General features: G+C 42.2%; 2 protein-coding genes across 6 annotated transcripts; one reads left to right on the top strand and one right to left on the bottom strand.

The window, feature by feature from the left end:
• Positions 1-131: 131 nt before the first annotated feature.
• On the top strand, positions 132-15,398 carry phykpl (5-phosphohydroxy-L-lysine phospho-lyase). 2 transcript variants are annotated; one of them, XM_041854816.2, is made up of 13 exons: positions 132-289; positions 411-529; positions 12,062-12,221; positions 12,327-12,401; positions 12,521-12,608; positions 12,694-12,810; positions 12,984-13,066; positions 13,253-13,478; positions 13,624-13,778; positions 13,943-14,032; positions 14,237-14,367; positions 14,689-14,733; positions 15,071-15,398. In XM_041854816.2, exons 1-12 carry the CDS (start codon positions 231-233, stop codon positions 14,730-14,732), a joined length of 1,347 nt encoding a protein of 448 aa, XP_041710750.2. In that variant the 5' UTR covers positions 132-230; the 3' UTR covers position 14,733; positions 15,071-15,398. The 2 variants fall into 2 exon arrangements, with proteins under 2 accessions (XP_041710750.2, XP_045064149.1); XM_045208214.1 differs by having other exon boundaries at positions 186-289; positions 415-529.
• A 699-nt stretch (positions 15,399-16,097) lies between these two features.
• Positions 16,098-20,164, bottom strand: LOC121544730 (heterogeneous nuclear ribonucleoprotein A/B). 4 transcript variants are annotated; one of them, XM_045208222.1, is made up of 9 exons: positions 20,040-20,164; positions 19,371-19,637; positions 18,547-18,715; positions 18,247-18,405; positions 18,032-18,163; positions 17,764-17,827; positions 17,432-17,584; positions 17,253-17,338; positions 16,098-16,799 (listed from the first exon to the last, which is right to left on the bottom strand). In XM_045208222.1, exons 2-8 carry the CDS (start codon positions 19,610-19,612, stop codon positions 17,268-17,270), a joined length of 990 nt encoding a protein of 329 aa, XP_045064157.1. In that variant the 5' UTR covers positions 19,613-19,637; positions 20,040-20,164; the 3' UTR covers positions 16,098-16,799; positions 17,253-17,267. The 4 variants fall into 4 exon arrangements, with proteins under 4 accessions (XP_045064157.1, XP_041710762.1, XP_045064161.1 ...); XM_041854828.2 differs by having other exon boundaries at positions 17,734-17,827; positions 20,040-20,162; XM_045208226.1 differs by lacking the exon at positions 17,253-17,338 and having other exon boundaries at positions 17,404-17,584; positions 17,734-17,827.
• Between the last annotated feature and the right edge of the window lie 214 nt (positions 20,165-20,378).

The raw sequence follows: 20,378 nt of genomic DNA, 5'->3' as shown, positions 1-20,378 counted from the left end.
ACTCAAATGCTAGTTTTCCATTGTACTAAAAGACAGACACATTATTCGTTATATATATATATATATATATATATATAATTATAATTATAATCCAGAATGCATCGACGTCATTCAGACAGAAGCATGCGCAGTTTATGAAAATCCACATGATTTCTTCAGAGAGTTGTAATGACGGAAAGTACAACTAGAGTTCAATTTAGTAATACAAACTAAGAAAAACGCAGTGGAAAATGGCTTTGGAAATGTTCAGGAAAAAAGAGACTCTTGCAATGCGAAAGAAACTGATTGGGTATGTAACTGTGCATGACTTGAAGAATCTGAAACTGGCAGCGACAACCGGTAGCAACGCTTGGGCTTGTAGGAAATGTATTCACTGACATATAAAATGGTGTGCATTATGTCTCTCCTAGGCAGTCTTGCAGACTCTTCTATTCAGACGATCCGGTGAAGATAGTCAGAGCCAGAGGACAGTATTTGTATGACGAGAATGGCAAGCGGTACTTGGACTGTATCAGCAACGTTCAGCACGGTAAGAGACACATCTATAGAGCTCGCGAACTTGTAGTCCTACAAATAGGAAATGATATACATCAGGTTCGTTCAGCCATTCCTATGTGCAAAATTAATGGAAAATGAATAGTTTTGGAATAAAGTTAAAGTCCGAAAATATGGTCTGAGGTTAACACCGGATTATGAGATTTTATACGTTTTGTTCTGTGAGATAATACCAGTCAGTTAGCATGACCTTTATACATTTACATTTGACATTTTAGTCATTTAGCAGACGCTCTTATCCAGAGCGACTTACAGGAGCATTTATGAATGATGAAGCCTTTATTTGTTTTTATTAAATACCCAATGGGAAAAACCTGGTCTAAAAAATGTTTGAACGTCTTTTTACTGACCAGAATGTGTTTTTCTAACCACCATATGACCAGCCGGTCATAATTATGACCACTATATTATGTGCTATATTATATAGCCTACGATCTTAACTATGACCAGCATCATAACCTGGTAATGACCACCTGACTACATCTTATTACCTACACTCTTAGAAAAATAGGTTCCAAAAGGTTTCTTCGGCTGTACCCTTTTTGGTTCCAGGGAAAAGCCTTTTTGGTTCCACGTAGAACCCTTTTGGGTTCTATGTCGAACCGTGGAAAGGGTCCTACATAGAACTCAAAAGGGTTCTAGCTGAAACCAAAAGGGTTCTACCTGGAACCAAAAAGGTTATCCTATGGGGACAGCCAAATAACCCTTTTAGGTTCTAGATAGCACTTTTTTTTCTACTGTAAAAAGTATTGCAGAGGATAAAGTTGGATATTGAAAACATTGTTCATTACGTTTGGATTTGTTTCCATAGTCACCAATTAAAGTTAATCTGCAACATATTTTTACATTTAAAATAGATCAAGCAATGGCAAAAACAAATCTACATCACACTTTTTGGACATCTGCATACAGTAATTGTTTCATAATTCACCCACATACATTACATGCATAGAAAGACTGGGACACAGAGTATATAAAGGCCCATTGTTTTATTTGATTAATGATTAATACGAGTGGTGTATTTGTATTTATTATGGATCCCAAGCTAGCAGCTACTCTTCCTGGGGTCAAGCAAAATTAAGGCACTTATACCAGATATTATAATACATTCATGACAGATTTCACAACATATTAAGTGTGTGCCCTCAGGCCTCTACTCTACTACCACATATCTATAACACAAAATCCATGTGTACATGTGTGTATAGTGCGTATGTTATCGTGTGTTTGTATGCATGTGTCTATGTTTGTGTTGCTTCACAGTCCCCGCTGTTCCATAAGGTGTATTTTTATCTGTTTTTTAAATCTAATTTTACTGCTGGCATGAGTTACTTGATGTGGAATAGAGTTCCAAGTAGTCATGGCTCTATGTAGTACTGTGCATCTCCCATAGTGTGTTCTTGACTTGGGGATTTTATTTTATTTTATTTTTACACGTTTGAGTGAGCGACGGAGAATGAGCAAGAGAGAAATGGGAGAAACTTTACATGACTCACCAAGGGAGGTGTCTGTTGAATCAGGACACAAGGGTTTTGCACCTTGAAAAAAAAGGCGAGTTAAAATAGGATTTTATTTGCTTTACAAACGTATATTATTAGAAGCAGTGCTATTTCAATTGGATTTACTTACACTACACTGTTAGAAAAAAGGGTTCCAAAAGGGTTCTTCGGCTGTCCAAACGGGTTCTTCTGCTGTCCCCATAGGATAACCTTTTTTGGTTCCAGGTAGAACCATTTTTGGTTCCAGGTAGAACCCTTTTCTGTTCTATGTAGAACCCTCTGTGGAAAGGGTTCTACATGGAATCCAAAATAGTTCTACCTGGAACCAAAAAGGGCTCTTCAAAGGGTTTTCCTATAGGGAAAACCGATGAACCCTTTTAGGTTCTAGATACCACCTACTTTTTCTAAATGTGTAAGATCAGGCAATCATGGGCAGCAGAATAGCATGTCTCTTTGGGAATCCAGTCTTAGTGAGACCTGATGCAGAGAAAAAAAAAGTATAAAACAGAAGTCAATGACTATGGATTTAAGGAGGGGTGGTTCTGCTCTCTCCTTTCACTGGGATGTGGCAGAATAGGTCAATTGTAACCGAGTGGGTGGCCAGGCACTGCTGTAGAGGCCTTGCATCAGGTCATTGACATATTGACGAATCATGATTAACCATTACCTAAGGTCTTCACTAAGTTAGTCAATGTACTTGCTAGGCTAAGTCTATGTTGCCCCTCAGCAATCTGGCAGTCAGGCAGACAGACAGAGAGAGAGAGAGAGAGAGAGAGAGAGACAACAAAACATAGGCTATTTACATTTCTTAGTCAGCAGGCTGGATAACTTATGTACTCCTCCCGTTGTTCCCTCCTCCATCTTTCCATCCAAGATAGAAGGTTCCTGCAAAAAAAGAGAATCAAGAATTGAAAAATGCAGTGGAGAGGTGTAACGTTAGAATGAGTGTTGATGGGGAGCAGGGATAGGTAAAATGTACCGTATTGTCAAACACAAAATACAAAAAAATAGAAGGATCTCTGATAAATCAAGAAAATCTTCACATCAATATTGGGGGGTACACGTTTCAAGAATTAAACTAGCTTACTGTCTCACACACAATCAATGTTTCCTATACAGTTGAAGTCGTAAGTTTACATACACCTTGGCCAAATACATTTAAACTCAGTTTTTCACAATTCCTGACATTTAATCCTAGTAAAAATTCCCTGTCTTAGGTCAGTTAGGATCACTACTTTATTTTAAGAATGTGAAATGTCAGAATAATAGTAGAGAGAATGATTTAGTTCAGCTTTTATTTCTTTAATCACATTCCCAGTGGGTCAGAAGTTTACATACACTCAATTAGTATTTGTTAGCGTTGCCTTTAAATTGTTTAACTTGGGTCAAATGTTTCGCGTAGCCTTCCACAAGCTTCCCACAATAAGTTGGGTGAATTTTGCCCATTCCTCCTGACAGAGCTGGTGTTACTGAGTCAGGTTTGTAGGCCTCCTTGCCCGCACATGCTTTTTCAGATCTGCCCACAAATGTTCTATAGGATTGAGGTCAGGGCTTTGTGATGGCCACTCCAATACCTTGACTTTGTTGTCCTTAAGCCATTTTGCCACAACTTTTGAAGTATGCTTGGGGTCATTGTCCATTTGGAAGACCCATTTGCGACCAAGCTTTAACTTCCTGACTGATGTCTTGAGATGTTGCTTCAATATATCCACATAATTTCCCTTCCTCATGATGCATTCTATTTTGTGAAGTGCACCAGTCCCTCCTACAGCAAAGCACCCCCACAGCATGATGCTGACACCCCCGTGCTTCACGGTTGGGATGGTGTTCTTCGGCTTGCAAGCAACCCCCTTTTTCCTCCAAACATAACGATGGTCATTATGGCCAAACAGTTCTATTTTTGTTTCATCAGACCAGAGGACATTTCTCCAAAAAGTACGATCTTTGTCCCCATGTGCAGTTGCAAACCGTAGTCTGGCTTTTTTATGGCGGTTTTGGAGCAGTGGCTTCTTCCTTGCTGAGCGGCCTTTCAGGTTATGTCGATATAGGACTCGTTTTACTGTGGCTATAGATACTTTTGTACCTGTTTCCTCCAGCATCTTCACAAGGTCCTTTGCTGTTCTGGGATTGATTTGCACTTTTCGCACCAAAGTACGTTCATCTCTAGGAGACAGAACGCGTCTCCTTCCTGAGCGGTATGACGGCTGCGTGGTCCCATGGTGTTTATACTTGCGTACTATTGTTTGTACAGATGAACGTGGTACCTTCAGGCGTTTGGAAATTGCTCCCAAGGATGAACCAGACTTGTGGAGGTCTACAAATTTTTTTCCGAGATCTTTGCTGATTTCTTTTGATTTTCCCATGATGTCAAGCAAAGAGGCACTGAGTTTGAAGGTAGGCCTTGAAATACATCCACAGGCACACCTCCAATTGACTCATGATGTCAATTAGCCTATCAGAAGCTTCTAAAGCCATGACATCATTTTCTGGAATTTTCCAAGCTGTATAAAGGCACAGTCAACTTAGTGTATGTAAACATCTGACCCACTGGAATTGTGATACAGTGAATTATAAAGTGAAATAATCTGTCTGTAAACAATTGTTGGAAAAATTACTTGTAATGTAAAACTATAGTTTGTTAACAAGACATTTGTGGAGTGGTTGAAAAACGAGTTTTAATGACTCCAACCTAAGTGTATGTAAACTTCAAATCAAATAAAATTAAATGTTATTTGCCACATGCGCCGAATACAACAGCTGTAGACATTACAGTGAAATGCTTACTTACAAGCCCATAACCAACAATGCAGTTTTTAAGAAAAAAAATAAAAATAGGAAATTTACATTTACAGTGGGGAGAACAAGTATTTGATACACTGCCGATTTTGCAGGTTTTCCTACTTACAAAGCATGTAGAGGTCTGTCATTTTTATCATAGGTACACTTCAACTGTGAGAGACGGAATCTAAAACAAAAATCCAGAAATCACATTGTATGATTTTTAAGTAATTCATTTGCATTTTATTGCATGACATAAGTATTTTATCACCTACCAACCAGTAAGAATTCCGGCTCTCACAGACCTGTTAGTTTTTCTTTAAGAAGCCCTCCTGTTCTCCACTCATTACCTGTATTAACTGCACCTGTTTGAACTCGTTACCTGTATAAAAGACACCTGTCCACACACTCAATCAAACAGACTCCAACCTCTCCACAATGGCCAAGACCAGAGAGCTGTGTAAGGACATCAGGAATAAAATTGTAGACCTGCACAAGGCTGGGATGGGCTACAGGACAATAGGCAAGCAGCTTGGTGAGAAGGCAACAACTGTTGGCGCAATTATTAGAAAATGGAAGAAGTTCAAGATGACGGTCAATCACCCTCGGTCTGGGGCTCCATGCAAGATCTCACCTCGTGGGGCATCAATGATCATGAGGAAGGTGAGGGATCAGCCCAGAACTACACGGCAGGACATGGTCAATGACCTGAAGAGAGCTGGGACCACAGTCTCAAAGAAAATCATTAGTAACACACTACGCCGTCATGGATTAAAATCCTGCAGCGCACGCAAGGTCCCCCTGCTCAAGCCAGCACATGTCCAGGCCCGTCTGAAGTTTGCCAATGACCATCTGGATGATCCAGAGGAGGAATGGGAGAAGGTCATGTGGTCTGATGAGACAAAAATATAGCTTTTTGGTCTAAACTCCACTCGCTGTGTTTGGAGGAAGAAGAAGGATGAGTACAACCCCAAGAACACCATCCCAACCGTGAAGCGTGGAGGTGGAAACATCATTCTTTGGGGATGCTTTTCTGCAAAGGGGACAGGACGACTGCACCGTATTGAGGGGAGGATGGATGGGGCCATGTATCGCGAGATCTTGGCCAACAACCTCCTTCCCTCAGTAAGAGCATTGAAGATGGGTCGTGGCTGGGTCTTCCAGCATGACAACGACCCTAAACACACAGCCAGGGCAACTAAGGAGTGGCTCCGTAAGAAGCATCTCAAGGTCCTGGAGTGGCCTAGCCAGTCTCCAGACCTGAACCCAATAGAACATCTTTGGAGGGAGCTGAAAGTCCGTATTGCCCAGAGACAGCCCCGAAACCTGAAGGATCTGGAGAAGGTCTGTATGGAGGAGTGGGCCAAAATCCCTGCTGCAGGGTGTGCAAACCTGGTCAAGACCTACAGGAAACTTATGATCTCTGTAATTGCAAACAAAGGTTTCTGTACCAAATATTAAGTTCTGCTTTTCTGATGTATCAAATACTTATATCATGCAATAAAATGCAAATTAATTACTTAAAAATCATACAATGTGATTTTCTGGATTTTTGTTTTAGATTCCGTCTCTCACAGTTGAAGTGTACCTATGATAAAAAATGACAGACCTCTACATGCTTTGTAAGTAGGAAAACCTGCAAAATCGGCAGTGTATCAAATACTTGTTCTCCCCACTATACGTAATTTAGCAGACGCTCTTATCCAGAGCGACTTACAAATAATTAAAGAGCAGCAGTAAAATAAAATAACAGTAGGGAGGCTATATACAGGGGGTACCGGTACAGAGTCAATGTGCAGGGGCACCGGTTAGTCGAGGTAATTGAGGTAATATGTACATGTGGGTAGAGTTATAAAGTGACTACGCATAAATAATAAACAGAGTAGCAGCAGCGTAAAAGAGGGGGGTGGGGTGGGGGGGCAATGGAAATAGTCTGGGTAGCCATGATTAGCTGTTCAGGAGTCTTATGGCTTGGGGGTAGAAGCTGTTAAGAAGTATTTTGGACCTAGACTTGGCGCTCCTGTACAGCTTGCCGTGCGGTAGCAGAGAGAACAGTCTATGACTAGGGTGGCTGGAGTCTTTGATAATTTTTAGGACCTTCCTCTGACACCGCCTGGTATAGAGGTCCTGGAAGGCAGGAAGCTTGGCCCCAGTGATGTACTGGGCCGTATGCACTACCCTCTGTATTGCCTTGCGATCGGAGGCCGAGCAGGTGCCATACCAGGCGGTGATGCAACAAGTCAGGATGCTCTCGATGGTGCAGCTGTATAACTTTTTGAGGATCTGAGGACCCATGCCAAATCTTTTCATTCTCCTGAGGGGGAATAGGCTTTGTCGTGCCCTCTTCACGACTGTCTTGGTGTGTTTGGACCATGATAGTTTGTTGGTGATGTGTACACCAAGGAACTTGAAGCTCTCAACCTGTTCCACTACAGCCCTGTCGATGAGAATGGGGACGTGCTCAGTCCTCTTTTTTTCCTGTAGTCCACAATCATCTCCTTTGTCTTGAGCAAGTTGAGGGAGAGGTTGTTATCCTGGCACCACACGGCCAGGTCTCTGACCTCCTCCCTATAGGCTGTCTCATCATTGTTGGTGATCAGGCCTACCACTGTTGTGTCGTCAGCAAACGTATTGATGGTGTTGGAGTCGTGCCTGGCCATGCAGTCATGGGTGAACAGGGAGTACAGGAGGGGACTGAGCATGCACCCCTGAGGGGCCCCCGTGTTCAGCGTGGCAGATGTGTTGTTACCTACCCTTACCACCTGGGGGCGGCCCGTCAGGAAGTCCAGGATCCAGTTGCAGAGGGATGTGTTTAGTCCCAGGGTCCTTAGCTTAGTGATGAGCTTTGAGGGCCCTATGGTGTTGAACGCTGAGCTGTAGTCAATGAATAGCATTCTCACGTAGGTATTCCTCTTGTCCAGGTGGGAAAGGGCAGTGTGGAGTGCAATAGAGATTGCATAATCTGTGGATCTGTTGGGGCGGTATGCAAATTGAAGTGGGTCTAGAGTTTCTGGGATAATGGTGTTGATGTGAGCCATGACCAGCCTTTCAAAGCACTTCATGGCTACAGACGTCAGTGCTATGGGTCGGTAGTCATTTAGGCATTTAGTGTTCTTGGGCACAGGGACTATGGTGGTCTGCTTGAAACATGTTGGTATTACAGACTGTCAGGGACATGTTGAAAATGTCAGTGAAGACACTTGCCAGTTGGTCAGCGCATGCTTGGAGTACACGTCCTGGTAATCTGTCTTCTTGGTGAGAAGGTGACAACAGTTGGTGCAATTATTCGCAAATGGAAGAAACACAAAATAACTCTCAATCTCCCTCGGCCTGGGGCTCCATGCAAGATCTCACCTCGTGGAGTTGCAATGATCATGAGAACGGTGAGGAATCAGCGCAAAACTACACGGGAGGATCTTGTCAATGATCTCAAGGCAGCTGGGACCATAGTCACCAAGGAAACAATTGGTAACACACTACGCCGTGAAGGACTGAAATCCTGCAGCGCCCGCAAGGTCCCCCTGCTCAAGAAAGCACATATACAGGGCCGTCTGAAGTTTGCCAATGAACATCTGAATGATTCAGAGGAGAACTGGGTGTAAGTGTTGTGGTCAGATGAGACCAAAATCGAGCTCTTTGGCATCAACTCAACTCGCCGTGTTTGGAGGAGGAGGAATGCTGCCTATGACCCCAAGAACACCATCCCCACCGTCAAACATGGAGGTGGAAACATTATGCTTTGGGGGTGTTTTTCTGCTAAGGGGACAGGACAACTTCACTGCATCAAAGGGACGATGGACAGGGCCATGTACCGTAAAATCTTGGGTGAGAACCTCCTTCCCTCAGCCAGGGCATTGAAAATGGGTCGTGGATGGGTATTCCAGCATGACAATGACCCAAAACACACGGCCAAGGCAACAAAGTAGGGGTGTAACGATCCATCTACTACATCGATGTATCGATTTATATTCCTATGATCCAACTACATCGATCTGTGCTCGGCGAGTTGGCCTTTTGGACAACATATATCGATCTAAAATCGTTTTAAAATGTAATAAATCGATTGTATCGATACTAGGAAATAACCCATTGGATTTAAGCACGTCAGACTTTATATGGATGTTTTTCCTTAGCACTTTTAATGATAAAGGCTTTAAACATTACTCGATTCAGTCTGCCTATCCGTGACATCATCGCGCCAGCAGCAGCGCAAAGGCGCCAAGACAACAAAACATAGCATGGCGGACGACAGAGGAGAAGCCGACGAGCGAGAAATTATCAAGCCACCATTGCGGTCCTTACAAGAAACGGGAATCTAGGAAACTTCACCTGCACTGTCCAGTATCCAGGTATTTATTTCAGTCACACTGGTTGAATTTTTGGCTAAAAGGTTACTGAATCGATTTCAAGTCACTGAATCGTTTCGGATCGTATCGTTCTAAATGAACCAATATCGTCCTTGAATCGTATCGACAACCACGAATCGTGATACAAATCGAATCGTTGTTAAAACGAATCGTTACACCCCTACAACAAAGGAGTGGCTCAAGAAGAAGAACATTAAGGTCCTGGAGTGGCCTAGCCAGTCTCCAGACCTTAATCCCATAGAAAATCTGTGGAGGGAGCTGAAGGTTCGAGTTGCCAAACGTCAGGCTCGAAACCTTAATGACTTGGAGATGATCTGCAAAGAGGAGTGGGACAAAAACCCTGCTGAGATGTGCGCAAACCTGGTGGCCAACTACAAGAAACGTCGGACCTCTGTGATTGCCAACAAGGGTTTTGCCACCAAGTACTAAGTCATGTTTTGCAGAGGGGTCAAATACTTATTTCCCTCATTAAAATGCAAATCAATTTATAACATTTTTGACATGCGTTTTTCTGGATTTTTGTTGTTGTCATTCTGTCTCTCACTGTTCAAATAAACCTACCATTAAAATTATAGACTGATCATGTCTTTGTCAGTGGGCAAACGTACAAAATCAGCAGGGGATCAAATACTTTTTTCCCTCACTGTATGGTCAGATTTGCCAAATGGAGGGCGAGGGAGAGCTTTGTACGCGTCTCTGTGTGTGGAGTAAAGGTGGTCCAGAGTTTTTTTTCCCTCTGTTTGCACATCCGACTTCAACTGTATGTATTCATGTACCATCTCGCTCTACACACACACACACACACACACACACACACACAGCTAGCATGACAAAATGTTGACATGATGACAATCTTTTCTATAAGTTATTGTGATCATAATCATCATCTCTCTCCCCCCTCTCTCACACAGAACACACACACATAGCTAGCATGACAACTTTGACATGACAATGTTTTCTAAAGTTATTGTGATCATCTCTCTCTCACACACACGCAGAGAATATACACATTTGCTATCATTAACTAAACAGATATTAAAATGTTAAAATGTTAGCTAGCTAGCTACAACCAACACCTACAACAGGTAAAAATGGAGGATTAGCCAGAGAGCTAACGTTAGCTAGTTAAAATTAGCCAGCTAAATTAGTTAGTTAGCTAGCTAGCAAATATTTCCTTGATGTTCTTCTCCCCAACAAACTGCCCCATTACCTACAAAAGTTAAACAAGAATGCAGGAGAACAGGGACTACCACTTAGAAGTTAAATATTTTAGAAGTTTTTTGTGTACATTTTCAGAAACTGTTGTTGACCGATGCGCTCAAGCAAGCAGGCTGCCTGCACGCAGAGATCTATTACTGCGCGCGAGGCACAGATTCCAATCCAACTTTTAGCTGGAACTGATATGCCTACCTCCTTATTTAGCTACTGAAATTAAAATAAAATTACTGCTGCATTATGTTAATTGCTTAAAAGCTTTAAGGGACAATATAATAGTCATATTTTCAGGATCAAATTCAGGTGCAATAATTATTATTTTTTGTGGAAATAATTGTGATTAAAAATAGGGTTTTGTAAATCCTGGTGGATTGTAGTATGATATTGAAATAAAAGACAGGCCTATGTGTTATTTCTTAAATTCTGAAAACAAAATTAGTTAGTCATAATAGAACTTCAAAACAGAATTCACAGCAAGCTACCAGATATCATTGATTAAACAACCATTATTTCACTGTACTGCAGTTTTACTGTGTTTTAACGGCAGTGCATTTTTGTAAGGGTATCCTGTATTATTGTGCATGTTTATTGCCTAGAACAAATGTTATGGACGTGAATATACACTTTTCAATTGGGTGGACTGTAACTACGAAAAACACTGCCATAGCCTGTAGTAAAACCAAAAGCATTTATAGATTTGGAGATTCTCTAAATTAAGGACCATCTCTGATAGCTATAGGACCGCAGAGACAGTCACACATTTTTGCTTTTAATGACCTATCAAATTCCATGACTTGGGGGTGAAATTGATCACATTTATTTGTTTTTTGTAAAATTGGCATTTCAACACCAGCAGAAAAACAACCTTAAATGGCCCTACTCCTGAAAAAGTTAATCGGGCCGGATAAGCTGAAGTGGACTCGGCCTGGGTACCAATAGCCGGAGCCCAGAGTAATCTTGTTCTGCCGGACTCGGGAAGAGCTCAGCTCGCATGAAGCCCCCCGAGTCCGAGTCTGAATCATGCAAACCCTGCTGAAAAAGAACATTACTCCAATTTTAATAATTGTAATGCTTCTAATGTCTTATATGCAATGGGTGCATGGCCCACAAACACTATGCCCATGTTTATATAGATTGATGTCTATTCATTGAGTAGCATTTAGATAACTGGTCAGTAGTTCAATCAGATTTCAATAACAATCTACCAAAATAAGACGTCTTTTTTTCATAACGTCTAAAATACATCTTAATCTGGTTGTGATCTGGTTGTAAAACGTCCTGACCAGATTTCAACCAGTAAAAGACATCTTTATCACGTCGTATGCCCACTGGGTAAATGCTTCAAAATTCACCAAAAGTGACCTGATGAAGATGATCTAATTGAACTCCGTGGCGGAGTTAGTGCCTACAAAAAGACGCCATTACTATTTCTCTCTATTGGTGACATTCTTTTAATGCATCTGATTTGATAAATATTCTGTTGTATTTGGTGAATAATATTTTGTGAGAGCAAAGGACACAGTCCAAAGCCCTTTGAACTTTACAGTAGTACCACAACATAATCAACGTGACAGTACCTCCTAGTGGTAATTGTATGTAACGAAATGTTGAGAATGTTGGATTGTTCTTGCACCTATGCACCTACAGTGGGTCACTGTCATCCCAGCATCACACAAGCAGCCACGACGCAGATGGAGCTTCTGAATGCCAATTCGCGCTTCCTTCACGACAGTATAGTTCAGTATGCCGACCGCCTCGCTGCCACTCTGCCCGACAAGCTGTGTGTCTTCTATTTTGTCAACTCAGGGTAAGACACCATGCCCTACAACCTAAGACTTCCTCCTGAAACACAGCCCCAATGACATCTGCGTAAGATATAGGAAGAATAATGTAATATATATGTCTCCAACAGTTCAGAGGCCAATGATCTAGCACTACGCTTGGCCCGCCAGTACACCCAACATGAAGACGTCATTGTGCTTGACCAGTAAGGTTTCTCACATATCACACAAAAACAACTACTGTTCTGCTTCCTTTTCATTTGCATGTCTCAGTAGATTTCTTCTCTAAATGTACTCCTTCCTCTTTCCCCCTCCTCCATACTAGTGCATATCATGGGCACCTGACTTCGCTCATCGATATCAGTCCATACAAGTTCCAGAAGCTGACAGGACAGAAAGAGTGGGTTCACGTGGTATGTAAGAGGAGACATATTTCATGCCTTTTTGCCGTGTGCTACAAAAAGCTAATATTGTTATTTTCCCGTTTAATCCTTACAGGCACCCATACCAGACACCTATAGAGGTATATTCAGAGAGGACCATCCCAACCCAGCCCAGGCATATTCAGATACTGTGAAGGACGTGATAGACAAGGTGCACCAAAAAGGTCGCAAGGTACGGTAAATACAATGGGTTTTGCATGGAAAAGAACAGTTAGAAAATAGTCTCAATTTGGACAACCAGCAGGGTGTAATGCTGATAGTGTAGTAACAGTGTAATAACAATGTTTATAAGTATTGTACTAATTCTATGGATCTAATAACTCAAAACTGACTTGCAACCTAAAGGTTTCTGCATTTTTTGCTGAGTCGTTGCCCAGTGTTGGAGGCCAAATCCTCTTGCCCAAAGGATACTCAACCAAAGTAGCAGAGTAGGTACTTCTTCTGAGCATACAATATTAGTGCACTATTATACTGTACCATTCTCTCATCGGTGAAGAAAAGGGCTTTAGAGCCAAATCCACATTTGAGTTAGGATTGAGGCCATTGTGATAGTAAAGGCTATTGCTTTAATCTTTGACGTGACAGTGAGTGATGGTATCTTTCTGTCTCCACAGATATGTGCGCTCTGCAGGGGGAGTGTTTGTGGCAGATGAGATACAAACAGGTTTTGGGCGTGTAGGGAGCCATTTCTGGGCCTTCCAGCTGCAGGGTGATGATTTCAGCCCTGACATAGTGACAATGGGCAAGCCGATGGGCAACGGACATCCCCTGGCATGTGTAGCAACCACAGCGGAGATCGCTGGGGCCTTCACAGCCAACGGAGTGGAGTACTTCAATACAGTGAGAAACTGGTGGCTGTTATAACCTATATTCTGCCTATTAAGTAATGTTAACCATGCACAAAAGTTAATGCTGTACATGTGTAACTCAAATTAGAAGTCTCATCCCTAATCATGGTTTGTGGTTCTCCTGTGACTGTGTGCAGTTTGGCGGTAACCCAGTGTCGTGTGCCATCGGCCTGGCTGTCCTGGACGTGATTGAGAAGGAGGACCTGAGGGGGAACTCCTCACGAGTAGGAGGGCACCTATTGGACCTGCTGAAACAGCTACAGACCAAACATCCAATCATTGGAGACGTCCGGTAGGGGGCCTATGACATGGATTATGTGAAGGGAATGTCTCTATAATAACTACCTGCATATGACTATAACTACCCTGCTGCCAACCTCATAGTCTAGTCTACAGCATGATGCATCCTGGCTGAATACGGTATACAATAACTGGTTTTGTGTTTACTCTTGGCAGTGGAGTGGGACTGTTTGTGGGCTTGGAGATGGTCACCGACAAAGAACAGAGGACCCCAGCTACAGACGCAGCAGCGCAAGTTGTCAGAAGGTGAGAGGTCAGACTGTGGGCATTCACTGCTACAAGGCCTTATGAAGCAACAACTATACAATCATATCAAAGTGTGTCAGTGTTTGCTGCAGTCACAATTCAGTGAAGAGTTAACACTATTCTTATTTTGATATAAATCTTTGCATTACTTTTAAAAGAGAACCTGTAAGCAGAAATATCCTTTGGTCTCGTCTCCCATTCCAGATTGAAAGAGGAGTGTATCTGTGTCAGTACAGACGGCCCCTGGGAGAACGTTGTCAAGTTTAAACCTCCCATGTGCTTCAGTATGGAGGATGCAGACTTGGTGGCAGACAGGATACACCACATTCTCACAGGTGACTGGAACACTTAGCCTTGACTTATTACAATACATTTACACAGTTGTGTAGTATACGTTTATTATACTTGAGACAGAATACCCAGTCTCAACAAAACTTTTAAACCCAACTCGACTTAGCCTCCACAACTGCAGTGTTTGCTGAACCTAAGGTTCAGGGAGCTTACACCAACCTGATGATTTATATCTGCTGACACAGAAGTGTTGGGGGGACTATTTTTGAACCAGGTCAATGGCACAAAGTCTTGATGGAGCCATACCACACACCACCGAAGCAGGTGTGCGGGGACCTTTTGACAATTCTACTTTTCCTTTTCAGACATGGAGAGCAGTCATCAAAAACTGGACAATGGAGATTTCTAAGGTTTGTACAAACCTGTAGAAAGATTTAATTGCATCAGACAGTAAGAATTGGTCACAATCAGAAGAGTCAGAGGTAGTGTTGTTGTTAGTGTGACGTACTCTTCCAGTAGATTTCACTAACCGTTTCCAAAGTGCATTTCTCAGACATTGGATTTCATAGGGCAGAGCACCGGGGCCCGTATCCACAAAGCATCTCAGAGTAGAAGTGCTGGTCTAGGATCTGTCCATAGAAATTGTATTTATTATGATCTAAAAGGCAAAACTGATCCTATATCAGCATTCCTACTTTGAGGCGCTTTGTGGATACGGTCCCAGAACGTGGGTCTTTTGCTTTTCAGACAAACTGGAGTCATCATGGAGGAAGACAAGGGAAGGAATGCAGACGTATTCAACACAGCCAATCTCACAGATCCATACCACAATGAAGGATAAAAAGCCAAATCGTTAAGACATTAAGATTACACTACTAGATCTACCAACACGAGAATGGTTTGTGATAGTTCATGAAGTGGAATTAGTGACTGCTTTTGATCCTGCATGAGGGACAGAAGAGAAGCAGTGACATATGCAACAGAAAGGCAATACATTTGTACTATAAAACACTAACGTTGTGATCCTCCTCACATTTATACTTCCCTGTGGAAATAGATACAATCACATAGCAACTACTGGATCAAGAAGTGCTCACAACAAAGGTCTACTGATGTATGTTAGGCTGCGTTTATACAGGCAGTTAAATTCTGATATTTTTCCCCCCACTAAATTGGTGTTTTGACCAATCAGCTCAGCGAAACGGTCTGTGATTGGTCAAAAGACCAATCAGTGGAAAAAAATATCAGAATTGGGCTGCCTGTGTAAACAGCCTACTTGACGTGAAATGGACACCGGCCCAGGCAGACTGATGAGGTCACTTCCAGCTGATCTTGATAACTGCAACATTGCATGGCAACAGTGACTTTGTACACAAGTACATATGACTGTACTGTATTGATGACAGACAAAAATAATGTATGGGAGTGGGCGTGCACTTACCAGAGGACTACAGTTATTACCTTGACTTATCCACCTATAAAAACATACCAAATACTGTAGTTCAACTTCAGATCCATAGTGGGGTAAGATCAGCTAGCTTGGAAAGTAAATATACACGTAGGCTACGTAGTACAGCCTTCACCCCATTGACTGAGCAAGTTATCCCTCTGCCAGCAAAGTATCTGCCACCGCATCCCAGAGGCATCCATCCATACGGCACGATTTTAACCTTACCCAAGACAGGACAAGCAATCCATTTAACAGTACAAAGCAGTTAACAGTAACCAAAACAGCATTAGGGGGTTTATAAATAATAACAAAAGGATCCACGTGTAATATAAACCAAAAGTTTATTTCTACCAATTTACCCAAGACACTAGAGGAATGAGTTTCCAGAGGGAAAGGGAAGGCCGTCTACTTACATTAACAGGCTTGAGCTCAGTTGTACTGTATCGTATAACACTAGTAAAGCCACTTAAAATTACAGAGAAGATGGGGGGACCTCCTTAAAAAGCCAAAAAACGTATGCTGGTTGTCCTCGTCTACTAGCCAAATGCAAACATTCACTAGACAAGCTTACAATGAAACCTTTGATTAGTTTTAATCCCTTATCTCACCTCACCCCACATCTGAAGCCATGCAACTCGCATCAAACACTCAGCAAGGGAAAATGTTTTACTAAGCCTAGAAACAAAAAAATGCTATCGTTTTATTTCAAAAGCTTCTGAAAGCTCTGCTCCTGTTTGTTGGCAAATCCAGTAGACATGTAAAATACAACCATACAATACATTAGATTCAAAAAGGTACCAAAAAGTACAGTTAAAATAACATTTCCATCTCTGGAAATGTAAATGGACACAAAACAATATAAAATAAAAAAAAAGGTGGAAAAGTGACATTTGCTTCCCCAGTTCCTCACTTGATCTGTACATATGGAGTATGAGTCCACATTTCTGCCAACTCCAAAGGAAAAGCCAGAGCCCATGTTCGCTGTGGCCGGACCATGGATTTCTTTTTTCTTTATTTACTTTAGACCTTAAGAGAGAAACATGGTGCATACAGTTACTGACCATAACCAAATGGCATTTAGTATTACACACAGGGACACCACGATGTTTATGAATTACTTTACAGTTGTATACTTATATTAAAATGAACAAACTCACTCAGTGAGAGGAGAACATCAAAGGGGACATGACACCTAGCTGCCATACCTAGCACCCCATCGGAAAGGCCCTAATGCTTATACTGGGTCAACCACCACCACCACCACCACCTCAACCCTTATTGATCAAGTAGTGTTTATAGGGATGCATCTTAAAATGGTTGGCACATGGAATGAGTCCATTATTAATGAATTCCACCCCACTCCCCCCGTTAACAAACGTTTGAATGGGATCAGACTAGATGGGAGAAATTTTGGAGTCAAAGGCACAAATGGTTACAGCTAGATTGTCATATCACCATAGATGATGCAAAAATGCATACCTGCACTACATGTGATCAGTATGGCTTGTAGCTACTCTGGTGGCCTCCACGTCTTGGAGTTTTCCCATAGCCTGCATTGCCCTGGTCTGGAGGACAAGAAAGAAAGGGACTGAGTGTCTTCCGTACGACAAGTACCAACAAAGTTTCTCACATTTGCGTTGTGGGTGGTTATCGCTTACTGTAGTCGTAGCCACCCCCATAGCCATAGTATCCAGCGGAGTAGTCGTAGTTCCCATAGCCTCCGTATCCGCCGTAGCCGTAGCCCTGGTTACCATAGCCTTGGTTCCAGTAGTTGTTGTATCCACCACCTTGGTTCCAGTTCTGGCCCTGACCTGAGAAGATTACGTTACAGTGATTAGATGCACATAGAGCAGAGTTATATAAACAACTACTTTGATCTTGGGACTGGGGTGAGAGGAGCCAATTTAGAACCCTTTTTGCCAGGTTAAATCCACACCAGGTGTTTGGTGTTGATTCTCACCTCCACGGCCCCTGCCTCTTCCTCCTCCACCTCCACGGCCGCCAAACTGCTGCTGCTGGTACACCTCTTTGGGCTGGGCTATTTTAATCTCACACTGGAACAGATCGGTAACATGAAGACTTAAGTCAGACATGGAAAAAACCTTTGCCACACTTACTGCATGGATCTTCAATGTGAGGGTGACATGTTCCCTGAGGAAACCACCACTGATTTTATTTTTTATACAGAAATCAAGAGCTTAATTTGAAAGAGACCGTGCACAAACACACAATGCATTGACTGCATTACAATTGTTTACCTTGCTTCCACTGACGTTGTGGAATTTCTTTTCTAGCACTTTTTTGACAGGTGTTTCATCCTTATACGTGATGAACACGAACCCCCTTCTCTTTTCCGTCTTTGGGTCCTGTGGAAGCTCAATCGTCTCGATCTGCAGGTCAAAGGAAAGAGAAAACAATTACTGTTAAAACACCAAGTCAGTGTTATCCCCAAAGAGAGATGTTGATACTGTACCTCGCCAAAGGTTCCAAAGTACTCCTGGATATCGTCCTTGTCTGTGTCTGGGTTGAGGCCACCAACAAAAATTTTCTTTACGGGCTCCTTCTTCATAGCCATGGCCTTCTTGGGGTCGATCTGTCGTCCGTCGAGTCGGTGTTCCTTCTGTTCCAAAACCTAGACAAAAAGGAAGAATGGTCAGAGAATGAAGAATGGCAAATAGTTGTATGATGTTGCCAAGTTGTAATATTCCACATGGAAACGACATGCAGTTCTTAGAGAAAAGTAACAAACCCCCAAAATATGTCATCATCTTACCTTGTCTACACTGACTGCTTCTTTGAATAGAATAAAGCCGAAGCCTCTTGACCGGCCTGTCTGCTGGTCCATCTTTATGGTGCAGTCCGTCACTTCACCGAATTTAGAGAAATAATCTTTAAGATCTTTCTTACTTGTGTCCCAGCTAAGTCCTCCAACAAACATTTTCCTAGCAAAGAAAAAAGGAAAAAGGAAAACTGACTAAATATGATGGTTGGGTAACAAAATTGAATTTGTTTTTTTTTGGGGGGTTTCATTGTTGGACATAAGACTAACACACCTGGAAACCAGCTTCAAGTTATTTTAATTTAAGAAATCTGTTCCCATGCATAATAGAAATACATGTGATCGTATACAAATGTAAGCAAGGTTTGAGATGATTATGTTTTAGTCATATTGTGTGTAATATATATATATATGCGCCTTTTTGCAGTCTACAAATTATTTGTAGTTATTTTCTGGCCCCCCGACAAACTGCTCCGGAAAAAAATTGTTGATGATCCCTGATCTAGTACTACTACAAATCTGTGGCCATTGCTGACGTAGGAAGGCTGGGCCTACTACTTACTGTATGTCCAAAACCACGAAGGCCCATCATAAACCCCAAATCTCTGATCAGAAACAGTCCGTTATGTGACCTAAACAGAATAAACAATATAGCCCTGCAAAAAGATAATCACCGGCGAGGGAGTGTTACATTTGATCGCTGCTGTAAGTGCCCATCCCCCCTTGCTCCGCACATGGCGCCAACAAAGCCAGACGAAACAAAGAAGCGATGCAATCCATTCGCACTCTGCTGAGATCTAAGACATTTCTACACTCACCCTGCATCCTCCTCGCCTTTGCTGGCGTTGATCTGTCCGCCTTCGCCCTCAGTGGCACCATTTTGCGAATCTTCTCCCTCTACTGCAGTCTCGTCTTCTATGCAGGCTTCGGTCTCTTCCTCGCCTTTATTCAGGGGTTCGGTCTCTTCCGTTTCATCGGCTGTTTTGGCTCCGTTAAAATCCTCCTCGCCTTCGTGGCCGTTTTCTGATGTTTCCATTAACTGTTGCTCGGTGTCAGACATTTTATACTAGTTAGGTTTCCCTTTCCTGCACAAAATAAAACATTGTTACAAAAGGACCTGTACAATTATGTAACCCACTCGCAGTACATGCTTCGCCATTTATTTCTATGCCAGTGAATACATTCCCCCACCATTTTGGCTGGCAAGATTGTCTCCCATACATTTACAGAAAGCCATGTTTCCAGAATGCAAACGTAACATGGCAATCGATTCAACGAATGAGGGTGCAACAAAGTTTCCATTCTTGCACCGACAATATAACAACCAAATATCGTCAAACAATGTAACTGTATCGCGCCGATAACCGTTAGCATGACCCATACCACTCCGTTACGTAACGCGAAGGCCACGGTAACTGTTTTGCTATCCAAATATTACTGTCACATTTACGCCTAATAACGAAAATAGTTATTCTTATGGTACTTACACAAATAAAATAAATAAGATGGAAAAGAATCCCCTAAAGCCGCTTAATGATCACACAATCAGGAAAATACTCTTCAAGATGGATTCTCCCATACAACGCCAACTCGTGGTTGGTTTTATAGTACCGGTTAAACAAAAAACGAACTTTCATTTAGGGGGCCTCTGATTTGATCCCCAAAGCTGCCAATCATGGCTATGGCCAATTATGTACCCCGATTCACGTAAGAACTTGCAGTACCTTTTCTTAATTAGGTACATTCTTGAAGGAACAAGCCTGCAAACTACAAAACAATATTATTATATAAAAATAAAAAAAATGGGGGGGGGGCGGGCCAAGAGA

The sequence above is a fragment of the Coregonus clupeaformis genome, chromosome 3, assembly GCF_020615455.1.
Source record: "Coregonus clupeaformis isolate EN_2021a chromosome 3, ASM2061545v1, whole genome shotgun sequence".
Lineage (NCBI taxonomy): Eukaryota > Metazoa > Chordata > Actinopteri > Salmoniformes > Salmonidae > Coregonus > Coregonus clupeaformis.
The sequence above is the reverse complement of the archived record's forward strand: the minus strand, read 5'-3'. Positions and strand labels throughout refer to the sequence as shown.

Excerpts from the sequence above, each read along its gene's own strand:
- LOC121544730 (XM_041854828.2), bottom strand. The coding sequence starts at position 19,612 with ATGTCTGACACCGAGCAACAGTTAATGGAAACATCAGAAAACGGCCAC. Across the intron at positions 18,406-18,546 it reads AAGCAGTCAGTGTAGACAAG|GTTTTGGAACAGAAGGAACA; the intron begins GTAAGATGATGA and ends CTTTTTGTCTAG. Across the intron at positions 18,164-18,246 it reads ACTTTGGAACCTTTGGCGAG|ATCGAGACGATTGAGCTTCC; the intron begins GTACAGTATCAA and ends TTTGACCTGCAG.
- phykpl (XM_041854816.2), top strand. The coding sequence starts at position 231 with ATGGCTTTGGAAATGTTCAGGAAAAAAGAGACTCTTGCAATGCGAAAG. Across the intron at positions 290-410 it reads ATGCGAAAGAAACTGATTGG|GCAGTCTTGCAGACTCTTCT; the intron begins GTATGTAACTGT and ends TGTCTCTCCTAG. Across the intron at positions 12,222-12,326 it reads TTCTATTTTGTCAACTCAGG|TTCAGAGGCCAATGATCTAG; the intron begins GTAAGACACCAT and ends TGTCTCCAACAG.